General features: G+C 39.6%; 1 protein-coding gene across 1 annotated transcript; it reads left to right on the top strand.

The window, feature by feature from the left end:
• Positions 1 to 224: 224 nt before the first annotated feature.
• Positions 225 to 17,424, top strand: LOC124259562 (3-hydroxyisobutyrate dehydrogenase, mitochondrial-like). Its single transcript, XM_046693711.1, has 8 exons — positions 225 to 339; positions 3,530 to 3,679; positions 4,582 to 4,699; positions 12,161 to 12,282; positions 13,981 to 14,114; positions 15,374 to 15,450; positions 15,619 to 15,772; positions 17,028 to 17,424. The coding sequence occupies exons 1-8, from the start codon at positions 258 to 260 to the stop codon at positions 17,184 to 17,186; spliced, it is 996 nt and encodes a 331-aa protein (XP_046549667.1). The 5' UTR covers positions 225 to 257; the 3' UTR covers positions 17,187 to 17,424.
• The last annotated feature ends 1,647 nt before the right edge of the window (positions 17,425 to 19,071 follow it).

Here is a 19,071-nt window from a genome sequence, read left to right as displayed (position 1 = left end):
CCACAGCAAAGATTTAGTCCAGATACCATTATTTTTATAAAGGTTTTTACGTACAAGTAGATCTTAAAGGCGAATAGACTTAGATCGGAAATTATCTTCGACCGTGGAGCACAGCGCCCTTTGTTACTGTCTAAAATGCAAAACAAAACCCGTAAGAATGATATTTTATGTGCGCTTCGGATAGAGTTATCCTGCTTCAACAGCCCGACGATAGGTGGCACAAAACGTCCTTGACACACCTCCGCGCAGCAGTCAACATGGCTCTGAACCGGCTCTCTCGCTTCGGCATTATCTCTGTTCGAACATCAAAATGCACATCGTTTGTCCGCTTGTTTTCAGGTATTTTGGATAGTTTCTAACATTATAACCTATTTCAAATATTCATGCAGCGTGACATCGTATATTTCATTGGCATACCTGTCGTATCCCGTGAAGCGTAACGGTGAATATTCGTGAGCATGTCGACACAGCCACCGAATAGAATCTAGATCTATAGCCTTCTATGGAATTCAAATGGCACTCAACGACGAGAAACTATTACAGTCCTGGCTTTACACATGGTTCTCATTTAACATGCTTTTAAGCACCAAGACTTGGGTACCCAGAACATTCTACTCCAGTATCAACAATGAGACAACATGTTCAACCAGCATTGCAGCAAGAACTGGTCGATCCGTCTCCGCGAAACGTTTTGCTTCTTTTTTTAAAAAACAAATCCGAAAAATCAGGCTGGTAAAGTGCATTACACTCAAGATAATAATTAACGAAAACCTGCAGCACAAATATTGAAATTTGAACCAAGAAGTGGACTTGCTTTATGACATTAGATGCAGTCAACACCGTTTTATGTCTTATTTTGGTATAAAATGTATTTTGAAGTAAGGTGACAAGAATCGCCCCCCTTGATCTGCATTTGCGATAGACAGGAGTTATTCCCCCTTCCTGGCACCGGCACCAGCAGGTGGCGTTGTAGTTGGCAGCCGTCGTTCACCGGCATGGCAGAGTAGCACTTTTGAATTGCTCAATTTAGTGGTTTTATCATGACAGAAAGTGTCCCTGATGTACGTCTGAAGGGGTGCCAGTCAAATCGCCCCAGCTACAAAACGCCCCAGCCAATTTGGCCAAAATGCCCCAGATTTTTGGTCAAATCGCCCCAGGTTTGGTCAAATTGCCCCAGGGGGGTAGTCAAAATGCCCCAGTGTATTTAAAATAATTAAATATATGCCCTAAATGCATAGTTTTTGTTAACTTCCATATTATATACTTCGTATAATAATATATAGTAATATTTCTGATAGATTTTCTATTAGTAAACTGATAAGAGCAAAAGTAATATTCATGTATAAACAACACTATCATACCAATTATTTGCATGTTATTAATGCTTTTGTAAAGAATTACAAGAATAAAATGAAATGTTTGTATAAAATGTTTATTGGCCATAAATGCATAGGTTTTTCAACAAGTATGATAATGCTAATCAAAACAATCTAGAGCTTTTGTTAATTAATCTTGTCAAACAGTGTGGATTAAAACAGGCTATTAAAACATGTTCACTAATTGACATTCAATGCTGTGTTTAGTTAAAGGAAATGTTGAGGCTCGAATGTATGAGCATTTCAGGCTATAAAAACATATTCACTAATTGACCATCACCTATCGAGATTCAAAAATGTAATTTTGAACGATTTTAATATCTACAGTCATTTTGACTTAAATTTCGGTAGCAGATTTTGTCTAATCATACATTCTCGTCTCCCACTTGAATGTAGTGACCTTAATGCGAAGACAAATATGAAAGATTTATATCTCCGACATCATCTTGCTCTTGTAGCCATAACTATGAAGACTCTGATCACTATTTCTTTTCATGTACTCTTTACAACGATATACGTCAAATTATGTTTTTTTATACTAAAGGATTTGACCTAAAATCAATTTTGTTTGGAAACCAACGCTGTTCCTCAATAGTAAACAAAGAACTTTTAATTTCAGTGCACTCTTTTATAAATTTAACAGGCAGATTTGATCCAAAATATTTTGTTTATATGACATATACCGCTTAACAATGATTGGCGCTATTTCTCGCTTTTGCAGCATTTATATATCATTCACATTGTACATTCATCATGACGAAGTTTATTCTTCCTTCCATTGTATCCCAGAGCGTATTCATATAAGCTTATGCTTGTTTACCAATCCGGTTCCTTTCTTTGGAAATAAATATGTTTAAATAATAAATATTATACCATACTAGTTATGATTACATAATGCCATTGGTTGACCAAAAACTATTTACAGCCAATAAACATATTATACAAACCTTTCATTTTACTCTTGTAATTCTTTACCAAATAATTAGTATTACAGTGTTGTCTATACATGAATATTACTTTTGGTCTTATGAGTTTACTAATCGAAAATTTATCAGAAATATCACTATATAATATTATATCTATAGAATATAACATGGAAGTTGACAAAAACTATGCATTTGTGGCATACATTTAACCAATTTAAATACATTGGGGCATTTTGACTACCCCCCTGGGGCAATTTGACCAAACCTGGGGCGATTTGACCAAAAATCTGGGGCATTTTGACCAAATTGGCTGGGGCGTTTTGTAGCTGGGGCGATTTGACTGGCACCCGTCTGAAGAGGAAGAGGACTTGCTTTATGACATTAGATGCAGTCAAGACCGTCTACCGGGGACTGTTAATGACAAATAGACTGTAATATGTTCAAGACTTCTGAACAAGACTCGCCTCTAGAGCAGTTGATCAGTATAGGTTTGTGCCCTTCTCACAACATTAAACTCAGGAGGCATCAATGTCAGTCGGAGTTACCACGAACCAACTTACACCACTGATACAAGATACAATATTTGTGACAACATGTCTTGCTCCCCTATTGTCAGAATTTGATCAAATCATTCAAACTTGGCTCATGCATTCTTGTTACAAGGAATGACGGTTTGCCAAAACACACCCTAATGTAAGCTCAGATATCAGTCGGTGTGTGCTGAGTAGACTGGGAAATAGTACTGTATAGATCTTCAAACTAACATTTTCTTATGTGGATCAAGAGGTGCATATTGAATTATTTATACACGAAACCTTATAGGGAAGAGGGTATACAAAATTTATATTGATTAAGTATTGACTGTGTTGTACAACACCCTTACTAACTTGCTTGGTGCAGTTTACAACAAAAATAGCATGGCTACAAAAATGATGAAAATACAAACATCACCTCAGATTATTCTTGCAATTTTTTATTCTGTTTTCGTGAGCTGAGGGACCTTGTTGATTGATTGTCATCATACCATAACAGCATGGATTCCTGCTCTCACTATCACTGGATTGTCTGGACAAGAGTGCGGCGTTTAACAACAATCAATCAATCTCAATATCAGTCAGAGAATTGTCTGGTCTGTAATCTGTTATTTAGGGGCTGCTGTGATAGAGCCTGAATATTTCTGTATGTGGTCTCTATCAGTAAACCACCATGAATGTTCCTTCATTACAGGCAGTGCACCTCTCAGCAGCCAGCAGCCGGTTGGGTTTGTTGGTTTGGGACTGATGGGCAACCACATGGCACGTAACCTCATCAAGAAAGGCTACCCTCTCATAGTGTATGATGTCTCCAAAGATGCTGTAGAAGGACTACGAAAGGATGGTGAGTCATGCCAGTAACCATGGCAACACTTATTACATCTCCGATCAAACTGGATTGAAATTCATACAGATAAACGTATCCCTTGCCTGTATATATATATAATTATTCAAGATGCCATTTTCTCCACTGTAAAACACACCATGAAACTGTCCTTGGAAACACTGCTGTAGATAATTTATGAGTTTGGCATTAACAATACTGTGCCAAACCCATGTTGTGCCTGATCGATTTTCGATAAATATTGGAGAAGTAACTTGAAGCAGAAATGCAAAATCATGTTAGAATGAAATGAATACATTTCACACCACTGGTGAGCAGCGACATGTTTATGCATGGGCTGCTAACAAATCAGTGTCCTGAATATAATTTAGAAGCAGCCCATGAGTAAAATCCTAACTTTGTGTCTTGTTTGAGGAAATTAAAAATGTATTCCATCGCAAAAGTTTATGTACAATATTATTCATGACACTATTTACATATCTGTAATCTTGAAGGATTTTTCCTATGGACAGTATTTCCTATGGTTCTTTTTAGCCAGCCCTAGCTGTCACAGTGGTACTGGACCCTTACTTGGACAGCTGGGCAGTGGGATAGCTTAGGGGTTAAAGCGTTCGCTCGTCACGCCGAAGACCCGGGTTAAATTCCCTACTTGGTACAATGTGTGAAGCCCATTTCGGGTCTCCTCCGCTGTGATATTACTGGAATATTGATAAACTTACTCACTCACTATATTGGACAGCAATGATGGGTTTAACATGTAATTGGTACTTCAGGTTTGCGATGACCCATCCCAAACACAAGTATCCCATCATCTAATGGAGGATTCTCTTTTATGTCACGCAAACCATTCTCCAGTGCAATATGACACCACAACATTATTTCATATGATTTACCATCTTCAGGTGCAACAGTGGCAGCATCCCCAGCAGACGTAGCTGCTGCCACCAACAACATTGTCAGCATGTTGCCGGAGAGTGTCCATGTCGAGACTGTCTATGCCGGAGACAATGGCATCTTCAGGTCAGTTCACACTTCACATTTATCATGCATATGTAATAAGGTGTCACTCTCTCATCACCTGATCTGCACATCACACTTTGCCTCTTGTTGCTTTGCAGAACTGTCTACAGATGTTCACAGTGACAATTTTTTGCATGGCAATTGGAAGCATTTGACCAGTTTCCTATTATATTCCATGATTTTTTAAAGATTTCTTTCAAATTTTCCCAAATTTCTTTCTTCTATTAACTGTTACTTTTTGTGGTTTCTTTCTATGTTCCTTTTAAAGAGCCTGCAGGCCACCCTAATTTATGAGCCATTTGCTTCTAACAGATTTGTATATTGTATGAATTTAGTGACAAGCACTTGGCAGCATTTCCCATTTGATTATGATGGTGCCAACTTTAAAGAAACCTGATTTTCTCTCTGGAAGAGGGAAGTGAATATTTCAAATATTCAAACACACAGATATGTCTGTATCACTCCATCACTTCAGCCAGTCAAGTAAACATCCCTCAGGTCTAGCCAGATCAACTCTGTCTGGTAACACTAAAATGAAGTATTGACAGTAAGATAGTCCTAAGTTAATGTTAATGTATGGCACTTACGACTATCTTAGTGCTGAGAGAGCTTCGAAAATCTAGGCCCTGCTTACCAAAAGAAATCATGTACCTTGTGTGTAGCAGCCATGCTGCCTCACAGTCACTGTAAGCCCTGTCTTCAGCAGTTCATCCAGCCTTCGTACTCACACAAAAAGTTCACCGAACATTCATATAGGTTCTTTGAGTGGCATTTTAGAAGTTGGGAAGTGCAATATAGAACAAACTTTATGGATAACAACTTCTTTTTATTCGTGAGTGCGACGTTTCGATACAGATTCTTGTACCGTTGTCAAGCACAATATAGAACAAACTTTATGGATAACAACTTCTTTTTATTCGTGAGTGCGACGTTTCGATACAGATTCTTGTACCGTTGTCGTGTCCTCGTGCTTTAACTATAATAGTTCAGGGCAAAAGTATGTTTTATTACACTATACATGGTGGTAGAGCGGAGTGTATTTCTTAATTCATTGACACACAAAAAACAAAATTGATGTTGCCTGTAGCGATGGGCGATAATACCGGTTAACTGGTTTATTGCAATTCAAACTTCACAATACGATATATTGCATTACACTTTTTATGAACCAGTTCACCCGATACGATCGGCATTTTCCGTGACCATGATCAGTAATTTTCGTGATGTAGTCAAAAATACCATTAACATTTGTATATATTTTATATTATTATACATTAATAATTTTGAGAATAGTTTATTGGTCATATAACTGCATTTGCATGACTTTTAAACCATATAGATAAAAAAAAATAGATTGGTACCGGCACTCGTTGTTGGGATAAACAATTTGGAAACATTTTCATTTGATCTCTTGTACAATCACATCCTGACAGTGGCCAGTGACATTGTTTCAAAAAGAAAGAAACAGTAATTTCATTACCTTAACCCATGCAATACGCCAACACATATCACGATATGTCACAATACGAAAATTTTGGCAATACCCAACCCTAGTTGCCTGTTTATGTTTGAATAGACTTTCCAAATGAGAACAGAATTTATTCTACACCAGTCAAGTGTTTCTGGATATTGTGAAGTTGATCTGTTATTAGGATTCGTGACAAGGTACAGATTTATTACACCATAAGTGTTTCAGAATCAGTTCAGATTGATACAAAATAGCAGTACAGATGAAATACAATCCATCCGCACATATATATCTGATCTGTTTGTAAAATTGGTTTTAGTCAGATTATTTGCTGATACGTATTGTTTCAAATTTTTAGCCCTTCAGGCTGGGGATATCTGTCTTATATTTCCAAAGCAGAATTCCAAAACCAGGCAGTTTTTCGTGTTGAAACTTGCTGTGCAAATCAGTGTAGTGGCATACTGGTGTCCTTTGATGATTTGGGAATTTTTTTTAGTTTTTTTATTAAGTGGAATACAAGCCATTCTCCTTTTCCAGCTTGTGCCAGATCAAGGGGGAAGATGCATCATCACCATATGACTCTTTTTTACTACATATAGTTCCATCAGTATTGAAAGTGGTATGTTATATATTTGCAAATTTCTGTACTTTGAATACCCGGGAAGGTCCGGGTTAGAATGAACCTTCAGTAACCCATGCTTATCGTAAGAGGCAACTAACGGGATCGGGTGGTCAGGCTCACTGGCTTGGTTTATACATGTCATTGGTTCCCAATTGCGCAGGTCGATGCTCATGCTGTTGATCACTGGATTGTCTGGTCCAGACTCGATTATTTACAGACCGCCGCCATATGGCTGGAATTTTGCTGAGTGCGGCGTAAAACTAAACTCACTCACTCACTCTGTTCTTTGAAGCCTGATCTGGAAGTACATTGTACTGAGCCACAAGTGTTTTAGTTTGTTTTGGGTTTGTTTGGGTTTTTTTCTAAGGTGGGGTTGTGGTGGGGGGTTGTTAAAATCTGTCTTCTTAAGAATGCCTGCTGAATCAGCAATTTACCTGCATGAGGATACAAGACTAGCAGTAAACCACTGTGAGGAAGCCTTGGTTCATAAACCTTGTATAGAGTATTTGGTACACAGAGAACCTCACCCTAGTCTTTTTTGACATCAAGCATATCAACACAAGTTGATAAAGGTATAAGACTCTTCGGCACACCAGCGTGAGATGCTATTTATCATCCATCATTAACCCTCGACCTTTTGCAGTTTGTAAACAGTATAAGCAGTGTCTTAAGTCTATTACTGATGTCAATTGATTGTGACATCATGGAAACCGATGACATCACAATGATCTGCAAAGTATTATGAATCGTGTTCATGTAAATCTATTTAACTTCCTCACTGGCCAAATGATTGACTGCTTAGATACCTGAAAGTCAGTGGTTCAATAACCATACTTTCAGTTCATTTTGGGGGCCAAGTATTTGTATCAAAAGCCAGCTTGTGTAACATATAGATACTTCACTGAAGCACCTCGTACAGTGGTTAAAAATTCTCAGCTTTGAGAGCTACGTGTGACATTTATGAGCTGTGAATGAAGATTTGGATCATGTATGGGGTTTGTCCTCTAAATGTCCTTAAATCAACCATTTGAATATAGAGACTCTATTGTAATTGTGATGCACAAAGAGGCATGAAAGTCTTGAACCATTTGTTAAAAACCTAATAATTCTGAACATTTGTCTAGTTTCACGAGTTTGGAAATCAGTCATAAAGTTTGATACGATGAAAACCCTGAAGGTAACTTCCTTTGACATTTCATTAGAACATTCGCAGTCATTCCTCCAGCTGTAAAATGAAATATATCGCTTACCTTTTGTCAGGAGTATAGGAGATGCTGTATTGGAGTTCTTCACATGAAAGGAGAATGTTGCAAGCAATTAGTCTTTATATATGCACCTTACTCCACCTTTGCTACTGAGTGTGACGCGATCCACCAAAGGTTGATTATCACCTGGAGGCACATTGAACAAGGACGGCAGCTAGGAATAGCATCAATCACTGTATGTAAGTCAAGTGATAACTAATACCTCCACAGTGCTCAAAAGATTACTGTGTCCTGGACATTTTATAGCAGACGTGTGGCAATAGGATTGGTGATGAGTTTTGAAAGTTTAAATTAGTCGCTGATATGGTGATGAGTTGGTTAGGGCTTTTTTGGTCCACAAAACATGTATTATGTTGTAACATACATGATAATAATCAGACGTGATCAAATGATTGACGGCAATGATAACCCTTTTCGGCTTGCCTGATGAAAGTCAAATGTGCTTATGTGGTGTCCTGTTTGTAATCACCTGTGAAGATCAGGGTTAGGATTGGTCTCCAGCAACCACTGTCGTAAGAGGCAACTAACATGATCGGGTGGTCAGGCTCACTGACTTGGTTGACACATATTGTATCCCAATTGCGTAGATCGATGATCATTGTGTTGATCACAGGATTGTTTGGTCCAGACTCGAGTATTTACAGACCGCCACCAAATACATGTAGCTGGAATATTGCTGAGTGCATCAATTAACAACCAACCAACCTGTTTGTAAGCATCTGTCATAATACACATCATTTCAGAAACTGCTCGACCAATGTCGCTGAAACTGTACATAGTGGTACTTCACCTCGCCAGTGATCACACGCAAATGTGCTGATGAGGTTTTAATTTCATTCTCATTGGCTGCAATGTCAGCCATTTTGACATATTTTCACGATTACTTAAGCACTAATGTAGTAATGAAACTTGGTACATGTCTTGTAAGGTGTAGGGCAGTAACTTCTGCTCTTGGTGATATGTAATTTTTTAATTTTAGATAGCTACTCCACTTCCTTTTGTCTTATGTAAATTCTCTCAAAATGCAAGTGAACATTCTCTAGTATGTTTCGCAATAGTACTGATTTTCGAAAATCTAAATTTCATTTATGATTTCATAATAAACAGTCTGAAATCCTACTCTAGGTAATGGTGGAGCTGTGAATGCTAATCAAAAGAAGTGAAGGATATTTTCATACGTCACGATGGGGCATAAAACAGCAGTACTGAAAAACTGGTTGTTGATTTTATGTTAACTTCATTTAAGTGGATATGATGATGTACAGTGGCAAAATACATATTGCTTCTTTGACACACTTTTTCGTCCATTCTTTCAGGGCAGTTTTTATGACAGTCCGTCAAAATACAAAAACGAACCAATCTGTATAGCTGTAATGTAGGTTATGATGTATATATAATCATGACGCACAACAAGATATGTGGGCCAGTAGCACAGATAACTATAGCTTTGTTTGACGCTCTCAGTCCGTCCATCCCAGGTCCCTCCTGTAAGGGGGTGTAGCTGGATGAATTTTGGGCATGTACGTGTGACGTCAATACAATATTTATGTCCTTGTGGGGGAGGAAGGACAGTACGTTTAGAGGTTGGAGAAAATAATGAGTTGCTGACGGCTCTTTGGAGTAACCTTGAGATATTCTTGTCAGACGGCACCTAAAGGGCAACCCCTGGAGGTTAGTTTGTCTGGTTGTGGCTGATATCATGCTATTTTCGGTACAGCAGAGGCAGCTTGAAGTAAAGGTTTTATTCTGATTGCAACTTTTGATGACGTTATTAGAATTATTAAACATGAAACATCTTGAATGTTTCATCTATAAGCATGTTGCTGACTCTCAATAAGCTTTGAATCATATCACCTCTTATATTTAAATTACATTTGATCTTGTTCATTACTATTGTATGAATTTTCCAAATTTGGTCCAAAATTTTATTTTAACTTTATTCTACATAATGATCTAAACTCAGCTGACAGCATAATAAATTCATTTTTGAAACTGTACATAGATATAATCTGTCAGCTGAAAGGTTAATTTATGCTTTTGTGTCCAACTGTTTAATGTAGATAGTTTATTGCATGTATTGATCTACTGAATACTCTGATTGTCATTAAAATATGTTTGAATAGAAATTTTAGAATGCTGCATTTGCAAATTGTGGGTAACCAGTATTTGTGGAGAGGGCAAAAATGTTACGGGGCAAAAAAATTATTTTGAAAAGTAGAAACTATGTGTATCATGTGTACGTAATTTGCCCTAAGAGTGTTGATGTCCAAGCCTTATGTTGTATATTTTTTCCTGAAAAATTGAGGAATATGATGAACACTTTTATAATCAACTGACCAGAGTCACCTTTCAGTACAGTGTGACCACTTTTTATGTTATGAACTGTTGGGGGCGGTGGGTAGCCTACTGGTTAAAGCATGCGATCGTCACGCCGAAGACCCAGGTTCGATTCCCCACATGGGTACAGTGTGTGAAGCCCATTTCTGGTGTGCCCCCGCCATGATATTGCAGGAATATTGCTAAAAGCGGCCTAAAACCATACTCACTCACGAACCTGGGCCTTCGGCATGATAAGCAAACACTTTTACCCCCGGGCTACACTTGATCCGTGATGTCTGTCAGATTAAATGCCTATGACAAACTACGGGGTATGATCATGATGAAATACGGGTATGGTGAATTACGGGTATGATGAACTATGGATATGACAATCTAAAATTAGTAGTCCCTTTCAGTTCATTTAAATGTAGTTTAGTGAATGTTCCATTAGTGTGTGCAAGTAAAGTTTTATGTCGCTTTTAGCAATATTCACGCAGTATCACAGCAAGGGACATGCACAATTGGCTTCGCACATTGTACCCATGTGGGGAATCAAACGCAGGTTTTCAAAGGCTTTAACGCCTTGGCTACCCCCACTCTCCGTCATTAGTATGAGGGGCGGTGGGGTAGCCTAATGCTTCAAGCTTCAGCACGTCAAGCTGAAGACCCGGGTTCGAATCCCCACATGGGTACAATGTGTGAAGCCACTTTATGGTGTCCCCCGCCATGATATTGCTGGAATATTGCTAAAAGCGGCGTTAAAATCCAACTCACTCGCTCACTCATTGATATGAATAAGCAAAGCTGAACTTTCGCTATCAACACAAGAAGACACTGGTTATTCTTGCAATCGACAACAGTATTTTGTTTCACAGACTTGGTGATTCCACTTGGCAACAGGATATCAGATATGACGAAATCTGTTTCACAAATTATGAAATTAAGTTAAATATACACCACTGAGTTTAAAAAAATGCTGACAGTTAATTTCATGCACTCGCAAAGATAATATAGTATTTTTGATACATTAAGTTTGCATATCCACAAATAATAGCAGTCAATGATAGCCTGGAGAGATAACTGTTGCAAGAAGAAATATTCAAAAGCTTTGGTTGGGGAGACATAATGTCAGTCCCTTGAAAGCCTACAATTGTCCCGACAGCCTCCGTGGTGTAGTGGTTAGAGCTTCCGCCTGGAGAGCGGAAGGTCGCAGGTCGATCCCCGACCGCGTCATACCAAAAGACGTTAAAATATGGTACTTGTTGGTCCCTGCCTGGCGCTCAGCATTACTGGGTACAACAAGGTCTGGTCGGCTCGGAGTCAGTATAATGTGTCTGAGTGGGATATTCATGCTTCACTGCGGCATGGTATCTCAGTGGGCTAGCACTATAAAACCAGCTTAAGTCTGGGCTAGTACAAGCAGCCGCATGTACACATACACACTCATGCACGTTGTCATATGAGCGAAATATTCTCAAGCATGACGTTAAAACCAATTTCACCCCACCTCACCTACAATTGTCCCAGCCAAGCAGGCTTGTGACAAGTTAACAGTTCAGTACCAGTTTGTCTGTTTGAAAAAATCAAATGCTATGCAAACATCAAATTTGACCAAACACATTAAAAAGCCCCATATGCTGGAGGCAGCTTCATGAATTGAAGATTTTGTTAAAATCAGATGTGCTTGAACATTAATCTTGGTGTTCGGTACATTTGATGTTATTTGCAATTGCATAAGGATGTAAATGTTGTTTCTGTGTGTCCTTGAAATGTAATGTTACTTTCAGCAAGCTCCAGAAAGGCAGTTTGCTGATAGACAGCAGTACCATTGACCCTGCGGTGTCCCAAACCATGGCCCAGGTGGCAGAGAGCAAAGGAGCAACATTTGTAGATGCCCCTGTATCAGGAGGTAAGAGACCCCCAGATATACCTTCAAAAAAAGTTAAAGGCACTATATCACACCAAGCTTCTCTAAAAATAAATAATGCATTTCTCTCAAAAATACTAACTATCAGCCCTCAGGGAAGCTACCATATAATTTATTCCCCAAAAAATTACATATTTAGATTACAATATTAAATTAAAAAGTTTGAATGAATTAATACAATGTTGCATTAAATTGACTCTCGCACCCTCCATTATTTCAAGCGAACCCCATAGAGTTATGTCCCTTGAAGCACTCTTAACGAATATCCTACGCACAACTTGTGATTGAATCCAGTTGGTAAACACCCACAACACCACGTACGACAGTTTACGATGTACGGAGCAAGTGTTTACATTCCATGTGGCAAGTGTTCTCTGTTTGGAAGCTATTCACCTCAAGGTTTCAATTATTGATTTCAGGCAAGTCATAAGGGATAAGAAGTATTTTATTGCATTGATAGGAAGCTAAAGTGAGTGCATATGCCCCAGTATGTATAATATAGATATTTTCAAAAATGTGTGACATTGTGCCTGAAGGACTGCGTACTTCATGGCATGACAGTGGACTTCACATATTCTTTTTTGGTTATAACTAACTTTTAGTTGTCCCCCTATGTCAAGGGGTCAAGAAGTTACAGGTAGTCAGATACATTTACTGGTTAGATATGTGCATCTAAGGATCCCCAAAATCTATGCTTGTTCAGGGGTGGAAATAACTTTAAAATTGCTCGTGTACTCCGGTACAGTGGCACATGTAAAATCACTTGCCCTGATAATTTTTCCACTATACCGGCCGTTATCTTGTTGATTTTTTAAATAAATAACATAATTAACATTGGAATGTCAACTGGACACCGGTACAGTGTCATATACACTTTTGCTTGCCGGACAGAAAAAGACACTGGACTCGGGCGTCCGGCAATGGGTTATTTCCACCTCTGTTGTTTTCAGCTGATTAGGTTATTTTGTTTACTAACTGCCAGTTGTCATGGTATCCTGATGGCTAAGGGGCAATGGAGTAGCCCTGTGGTTAAAGCGTTCGCTCGTCCCTCCGAAGGCCTGGGTTTGATTCCCCTACATGGGTATACTGTGTGAAGCCTATTTCTGGTGTCCCCTGCCGTGATATTGCTGGAATATTGCTAAAAGAGGCATAAGACCCACCTCACTCACTCAAGATGGCAATTGATCAGTTATACCAGACTCAATATGAATGGTATGTTTTTCAATGTGGACAGCATACATACAAATTTTAGCTTTTGATATTATGGTTCTAGCAAAGACACCTCACCACCCTTATGCTTCAGTTAGAAGGAAGCAATGATGGGACCTGTGTTCAAGGCACTGCGGTTTGCTGGTCAGAGTTGTGTCCCTTGGACAAACCAGGAATGCATGATCATGGGTTCAAATTCAAGATTCACCATGGTTATGTGTCAAGTGATTGAACAAGATTACATTGACTAATTTCTCACTGACAAATATGAATAGTTTCCAAAATTATAAAATGCTAGCATGTTCATATTGGGAGTGACCCTACACCTTTATCTCCAGTTCTTCCAAAAAGCTGTATGCACACATTGCCTTCCACATAAACTGACAAGCAAGTTTACATGACCGCACCAACTCATGCCTGCCAGCTCAGCCAATTATCTGTAACCTTGACGAAAGTGTGGTTTCTGTGTAGGTGTGAATGCTGCACGGGATGCTCTTCTGACATTCATGGTGGGTGGATCGGACGCGGGATTCTCTGCTGCCAAAGCTTATTTGGAACTCATGGGCAAAAACGTTGTGCACTGCGGTCCTGTTGGGACAGGTCAAGTGAGTATTGAGGGGAGGGGTCAGAATATTACAGCACAGTTAATGTCAGTTCCTGGTGAGGTATTTTGTCTCTTTCAACAAGATACCGTTTTATGATAATAATAATAATAAGACCACTTATTTAGTGCTGAACTCCATGCCACAGGGACATGCTCTAAGTGCATATAACATGCTGGACATTATTACCCTGGATAACCCAAGCTGCCTGTGAAGCTCTGGAAGGTTAATGTACTGCCATGCAAGCAACTTCACTAGCAGAGATGCCCTTGAAATGCACAGTATGATTCCCAACATAAACCTTGAGATTTTGAAATTGAAATTTTTACTTGCAATCTCAATGATAAGAGGGGAAAACCAGGGTATGAAACTCCCAAATATTTCAGCCAGACCACAGGGCTGGTTAGATGTAAATCTTGCCAGCCCTGACCAAAATTTACCTGCCCACAAGATATCTTCATATACATGTCTAAATTTTAACCCGACCGTTGGGCAGGTGAGTTTGAGAATCTGACAGTCCGTGTTGAAAATAACCCGTCCCGGGCAGTCGGGCAGGCAGGTATTTCGAACGCTGGGAAAACATGAACATTGCTAGTTATCAAGGTTATCTGTCTCATGGTGATGTTAAAAATAGGTTAGATATATTCTTAGCATTGGTATGCATAAATTTACATCTTTATGAATACCCTGTGGTACAGTTTTGTACAACATTTCTATCCCACCCCTGTAATTACACAAGTGCTGTGTCTACATTTCCCACACTGCACAAATCACATGGTTTAAGCCTGGAACAGAACTTTGAGGATAGATGCATCAATTACAGCCATAGCCCAGGGGATTCCGGGTTTGAGTCTGTCCACAGCAACTCATACTGGTAATATGGGGCAGTGGGGGTAGCTTTGGGGTTAAAACATTTGATCGTCACGTCGAAGCCCCGAATTCAATTCCCAACATGGGTACAATGAGTGAAGCCCATTTCTGGTCTCCCCAGCTGTGATATTGCTGAAATATTGCTAAAAGCAGCGTAAAACTAAACTCACTCACTCATGCTGGTCATAAGAAGTGAAGTAATAGATCAGATTCAGTGATTTGGATGAATATGTGACATCGTAACCCAGTGTGGATCGGTGCTCATGATGACAATCACTAGATAGTCTGGTCCAGACTTATTTACAGGTTACTGCATATAACTGGATATTGCCTAGTCTGACTAAACCAACAAACATCACCGCCAAGTGTTTCCTACTTGTATTGTGTTGCAGGCAGCCAAGATCTGTAACAATATGTTGCTAGGCATCTCCATGATTGGGACGTCAGAGACCATGAACCTGGGCATGAAGTGAGTACATATAGAGGTGACCTTTCTGTCTTCTCATCCCTGAATCACGGTTCTACAGCATCAGTTTTAGATTGAAAATGTTTCTGTTTTATGTAGTTCTAGCTTGAAGAGATGCAGCAATACAAAATGTGATCGTTACTGAATAATAGGTTGAAATCATATTTATAAATTCATGTTCCCCAAGCTCCTGGCGAAGATCCTCAACATGAGTTCTGGTCGCTGCTGGTCCAGCGAAGTCTACAACCCAGTGCCCGGTGTGGTGGACGGTGTTCCCTCCAGCAACAACTACCAAGGGGGCTTTGGGAGTGCTCTCATGGCCAAGGTCGGTTTACATCTCTTCCCCGTCTTGTGTTTTGGATAGGAGGTGCCAGTCTACTGCTTCATATAAACACACCTCACACAGGATTCCTGGGGGATCTAGTACCCATGGTGTCTGCATGTGAAGGCCAGCCCAAGGTCTCATTGTATTAAAAACGATAGTCGTAAGAGATGGCTAACAGATCCAGCGTTGGTGCAGTTGTTATATCCCATGTGGGTGCCATATGTAGAAACGCGGTTGTCTGATCAACTGATGGAATAGTGGTTATTTACCTTTGTGCATGTTGTTATATCCCAAGCTGTGTAGATGGATGCTCATTATGTGAAACACTTGGTTGGTTCGATCAAAGATTAGATTATTTACTAACTGCTTTCATTTTAGCTGGAATACTGCTGAGTGTGGCATTAAACAACAAACACATGTAAATGGCATTACTTTGATCGAAGACATTTTGCTCAACAGTCAAATATTACCATTTGAGTAAGAATAGAAGCCTGTAAATGAAATTGTAATCTATGGTTAGTGGTAATTTACCACACCACACCACACCACACCACACCACACCACACCACACCACACCACACCACACCACACCACACCACACCACACCACACCACACCACACCACACCACACCACACCACACCACACCACACCACACCACACCACACCACACCACACCACACCACACCACACCACACCACACCACACCACACCACACCACACCACACCACACCACACCACACCACACCACACCACACCACACCACACCACACCACACCACACCACACCACACCACACCACACCACACCACACCACACCACACCACACCACACCACACCACACCACACCACACCACACCACACCACACCACACCACACCACACCACACCACACCACACCACACCACACCACACCACACCACACCACACCACACCACACCACACCACACCACACCACACCACACCACACCACACCACACCACACCACACCACACCACACCACACCACACCACACCACACCACACCACACCACCAAGCACCACAACACAACACACCAAGCTCCATGACACCACAACACACCACAACACGACACAATGCACCACACCACCACACCACAACGCACCACACCACACCACAATGCACCATACCACACCACAATGCACCACACCACACCACACCACACCACACCACAAGACACTATGCCACGCTATACCTTGCTATGCCTTGTATGTTGAGTGTTTTACTGCCTTGTGTTGCAGGACTTGGGTCTGGCTCAGAGTGCCGCCACAGCCAGCAAGTCCGCCACTCCTCTGGGCTCAGCAGCTCATCAGATCTACAGGACCATGGTCAACCACGGCTTTGGGGGCAAGGACTTCAGCTCAGCCTTCAAATTTCTTCAGGGTGATGAAAAGAAATAATCGGTTCCTGTACCGGTATATTACAGACCAGTGTTTGTTGTGAGGGACAAGGTATTGCTTCTCAGGCACTCATATGTCAGCCCAAAACAGGACACTTTTTATTTGTCAATTTTTGTATTTTGACATACACTGTTTGAAATTACGAATCATATGCAAGGGACCCTATTGATAAGCCTCATTTTAAAGGTTAAGCAATTAAGTGGTTTCAGGTTTAAACCAGGCATTAAGCTGTGTATACTCTCACTAAAGTACTGTCGGAAATGCTAGAAAAATGCTTTTTAGCCTTAATATCTTTATAAAAGTGATAAATGTACTATGTTGTCAATATATCAACTTGTCTATTGTCCACCTAATTTTTATTTCAACCGATTTAACATTCCCATGCATTTAAAGGGCAGTTTACAGGAGAGAATTTGGTGCCAAAACAGCAACTTAAGATTTTTTCAGAGTTCACCAACAGAAATCTGAAATAGTCTTTACATTTATGCTAATAATACAGGTGGTGTAAAAATATGAATTAACGTGTTTCTTAAACAAATAAATATGCAATGTTTGTGTTACTTTACTTAATTATCGTTTCTATATTGAAGAAATAATATTATAAATGTTAAGTCTTGATAAATAAGTTTCCCGTCATGCATGCACATCTTTATCACAGCGTACACTATGGACAACGATTTGCAGTCGATTGTTGCAAAGGTTTATAGTTTTTTTCTGCTTAAAAAAGACAGAGGCAAACCTTTCATTAGTTTAGAAAGGGTTTATTACAGAACTTGCAGAGCTGTTGGCATGTCTTACCAAGAAGTTTAAAATATTGTAAACAAATCATACAAGACAGGGACCGTCTCAAATGCAAAACCGGGACGTAAAACCATCCTTGACAACTTTGACAAGGGAGTGCTTAGACGGGCGGTCTACAAACGTTATGAGAAGAAGAATATATATATTCTAAAGAAGCTACACAGTGACTTCGTTAAATCGTTGGCCAATGTTCACAACTAGATTAAACTGTTCGAATTACATCCATATTTTTTCAATGAAATATACTGTTGACATCCAAACATGTATTAAAACGTTGCACATTTCTACAATCAATCGATAAGGTAACACAAGTAGTAGGATTCTTTCCAATATACAGTAATTCGTATGGGTATTTCAAAACAAACACACATACACAAATGATCCCTAACATAACCGATACGTATACTTTACGTACACATATTCAACATTTTGCAGAAAACATCTATTGAGATGACCCCTCGCCCGAGCGTGTGCTAAGGTGTCAATTTCACCTGTCGATACCGTGGATGCTGATGACGTAACACAGGCAGTTAATGTTTGTATCAAATAACGTCCCACTACCCCCTTATTTTTCTAAGTTTTTGGTATTTTCATCAGTAAAAACACATTTTAGAGCATGTCTCAAAATTTATTCCCTCGGTCTACATTAGGTAGATGTTTCTTGAAGTGATATTTGTTATTTAAGTAACTGTAATACCTCTGAATTTTAAATATAAGTCAAAAAGCATTTTTCTAGCATTTCCGACAGTACTATAGTTGCTCTGTGCAACAGTAATTCATGATTGTGTCTAGTCATAGGTTTTAATAGAGCATTTCAAGCATTCAGGGTTATAATTTAACACTAGCCAGCTAGCCTCGGGTTAGTACAAATTCCAGTGTGCTAGCACAAATGTACCCGTTTCCCAATTACACACTACATATTGTATCTTTACCCAAACTAGAAAAGGATTTGTGTTTAGCTCTTAATCTGAGTAGCATCAAATCCAAAGTTGTAAATGATTGTTTAGTAACTTGTGCTTAATGATTGCACATACAAAAATAATTCATAATCCTAGAGGTTGTTCTGATTCTCTGAGAATGTGTT

The sequence above is a fragment of the Haliotis rubra genome, unplaced genomic scaffold (genome assembly GCF_003918875.1).
Source record: "Haliotis rubra isolate DU_JTF1 unplaced genomic scaffold, ASM391887v1 Scf73, whole genome shotgun sequence".
NCBI classification, from domain to species: Eukaryota; Metazoa; Mollusca; class Gastropoda; order Lepetellida; family Haliotidae; genus Haliotis; species Haliotis rubra.
This window is presented reverse-complemented; position numbering and strand designations above follow the sequence as displayed.

What these genes read in the sequence shown, in the direction of transcription:
- LOC124259562 (XM_046693711.1), top strand. Translation starts at nt 258, where the DNA reads ATGGCTCTGAACCGGCTCTCTCGCTTCGGCATTATCTCTGTTCGAACA. An exon ending in GTCCTGTTGGGACAGGTCAA is followed by an intron (nt 14,115 to 15,373) that starts GTGAGTATTGAG and finishes ATTGTGTTGCAG; the next exon opens with GCAGCCAAGATCTGTAACAA. An exon ending in GGAGTGCTCTCATGGCCAAG is followed by an intron (nt 15,773 to 17,027) that starts GTCGGTTTACAT and finishes CTTGTGTTGCAG; the next exon opens with GACTTGGGTCTGGCTCAGAG.